Source organism: Austrofundulus limnaeus, unplaced genomic scaffold (genome assembly GCF_001266775.1).
Source record: "Austrofundulus limnaeus strain Quisiro unplaced genomic scaffold, Austrofundulus_limnaeus-1.0 Scaffold107, whole genome shotgun sequence".
NCBI classification, from domain to species: domain Eukaryota; kingdom Metazoa; phylum Chordata; class Actinopteri; order Cyprinodontiformes; family Rivulidae; genus Austrofundulus; species Austrofundulus limnaeus.
This window is the reverse complement of record NW_013952509.1, coordinates 1,614,059-1,615,744: the sequence shown is the minus strand read 5'-3', so window position 1 is coordinate 1,615,744 and position 1,686 is coordinate 1,614,059. Positions and strand designations below refer to the sequence as shown.

General features: G+C 40.4%; 1 protein-coding gene across 1 annotated transcript in view; it reads right to left on the bottom strand.

Moving 5' to 3' along the window:
* Positions 1-373: 373 nt before the first annotated feature.
* LOC106521327 (6-phosphofructo-2-kinase/fructose-2,6-bisphosphatase) overlaps positions 374-1,686 on the bottom strand; it is a gene marked incomplete at its 3' end in the record, with an annotated part of 22,664 nt that continues 21,351 nt past the window's right edge. Inside the window, 3 exon segments of the mRNA XM_014013856.1 lie at positions 374-440; positions 549-645; positions 715-840. Of these exon segments, the coding sequence (XP_013869310.1) occupies positions 374-440; positions 549-645; positions 715-840 (290 nt within the window).

The following is a 1,686-nucleotide window of genomic DNA, read 5'->3' as shown; positions in this document are numbered from 1 at the left end:
ATCGGGGATCCCTTTAAACATGTAAGGAAACAGTTAATTTTAATTGACGAAGCTTCAAAAGATGAACATCTCTGATCTGAAAACATTTAGTAACTGCTTCCTCATCGTGAAATGAAAAATGATTAAATGATTAAAACCTTCTTGAGTTTGGTGTTGGCAGCGCCAAAATAAGCTTAGTCAAGAAGATGTAAGAAGCCCTTTAGTTCTAAAATGGTGTCAGTTGTTCTTTGTTTTATATGTGAGATACATTACATGTTTATAAACTATAAGATGTGTTTTTACTTGCCAGAGAGCTACAGAAATAAAGTGAAGAACACTCAGAACCTTATCTTACTACGATAAAAAGAAGAGTGTCAGTTAGTCTCTTACTCACGGCTACTTGTCCGTGTTCTTTTGTGAAGTAGGCAGCAACGTCTCTGAGAGCAGCTGAAGCACAGGCCCTGAGAGACAAGTCACACTGGTAGGTAACAGAACTACCACTGCAAACTACGAGTCAGTGAATGAGGACTGAACATGATCTGCCAGCACATCAGCTTTCTGTAACTCACTTGCGGATCCTCATGGCCTCCTCATTATCAGGTTTAAAGAACTCAAAGTTCTTGTAAGTCTTGACTGCCTCCCTGCGGTACTGGCCCACGTTAAACACTGAGGTGAAAAACATTCCGTTATTTCAGAGGAGAGTGTGTGTCTGAACATTAAAACTCTCAAACTGACCTTTAGTGGGAACTCCGATCCAGTTCAGGTAGCGAGTGAGCTTCTTGGAGATGTAGGTCTTCCCTCTGGCAGGTAAGCCCACCATCACGATCACTGTCGGCGAGTTGCAGAGCTGAGGCACAGAGGCTGAGGACAGAACAGACACATGGATTTATAAAGCAGCAGGTCCTGCTAATCATTGACTTCAGGTCTTTTGTTAACAATTCAAAAGCAGGACATCTGTCTCATGTTCAGATGATCAAATCTGTTTCAGCTCAGTGTCACAGCACAAGTCTTCATGGGTCAAAGCCAGTGTAAGCTGCTTGTTTCTGCAAACCTGTTCATCAAAGCAGCATTCCAGTCATGTTCAATGGAAGGCCTAGCAATCCTTAAAGAAGTGTTTGCTACTTTTGTGTTGGCTAATGTTGATTTGATGTGCCTCCAAAACTTCATCAGCTGTAGAGGCTCCTTTAATTACTTATTTCTAAAAATGTCATTAAAATATGCCAAGTGGTTTGTGAGATATTTTGCTAACAGACAAAGAATTATTGCTTATATTTGCACCCCTCCCCAAAAGGATTGTTGTGAAGATGTGCTGAAGTGGGAGTGTCAGAAATGGTAGCATCTTGAAGAGACAGAGGTCAGTTTCAAGGTGTTAAAATAGACTATGATGAAAAGTAATATTTATTTGACATATAAACAGCTTTTTATAACAACTGAAGGTAACAGACTATGTCCTGATGCATCTCAGTAATCCAGGTAAAAAATAAAAAAAAATTTGTATAGGTCTTCTGGACCTGTACATGTGATGTGAGTATCAGTCACATGGAGGCAGGGCTTAAAAGCCTGAATTTAGCCTGAAACTCTCAGACTGAAGAAGTCTCTTGGAGGAGAGACGAAACGTTTCATTAGAGAAGTAACAGACTACACTCACCGGCCACTTTATTAGGTACACCTGTCCAACTGCTCGTTAACACTTAATTTCTAATCAGC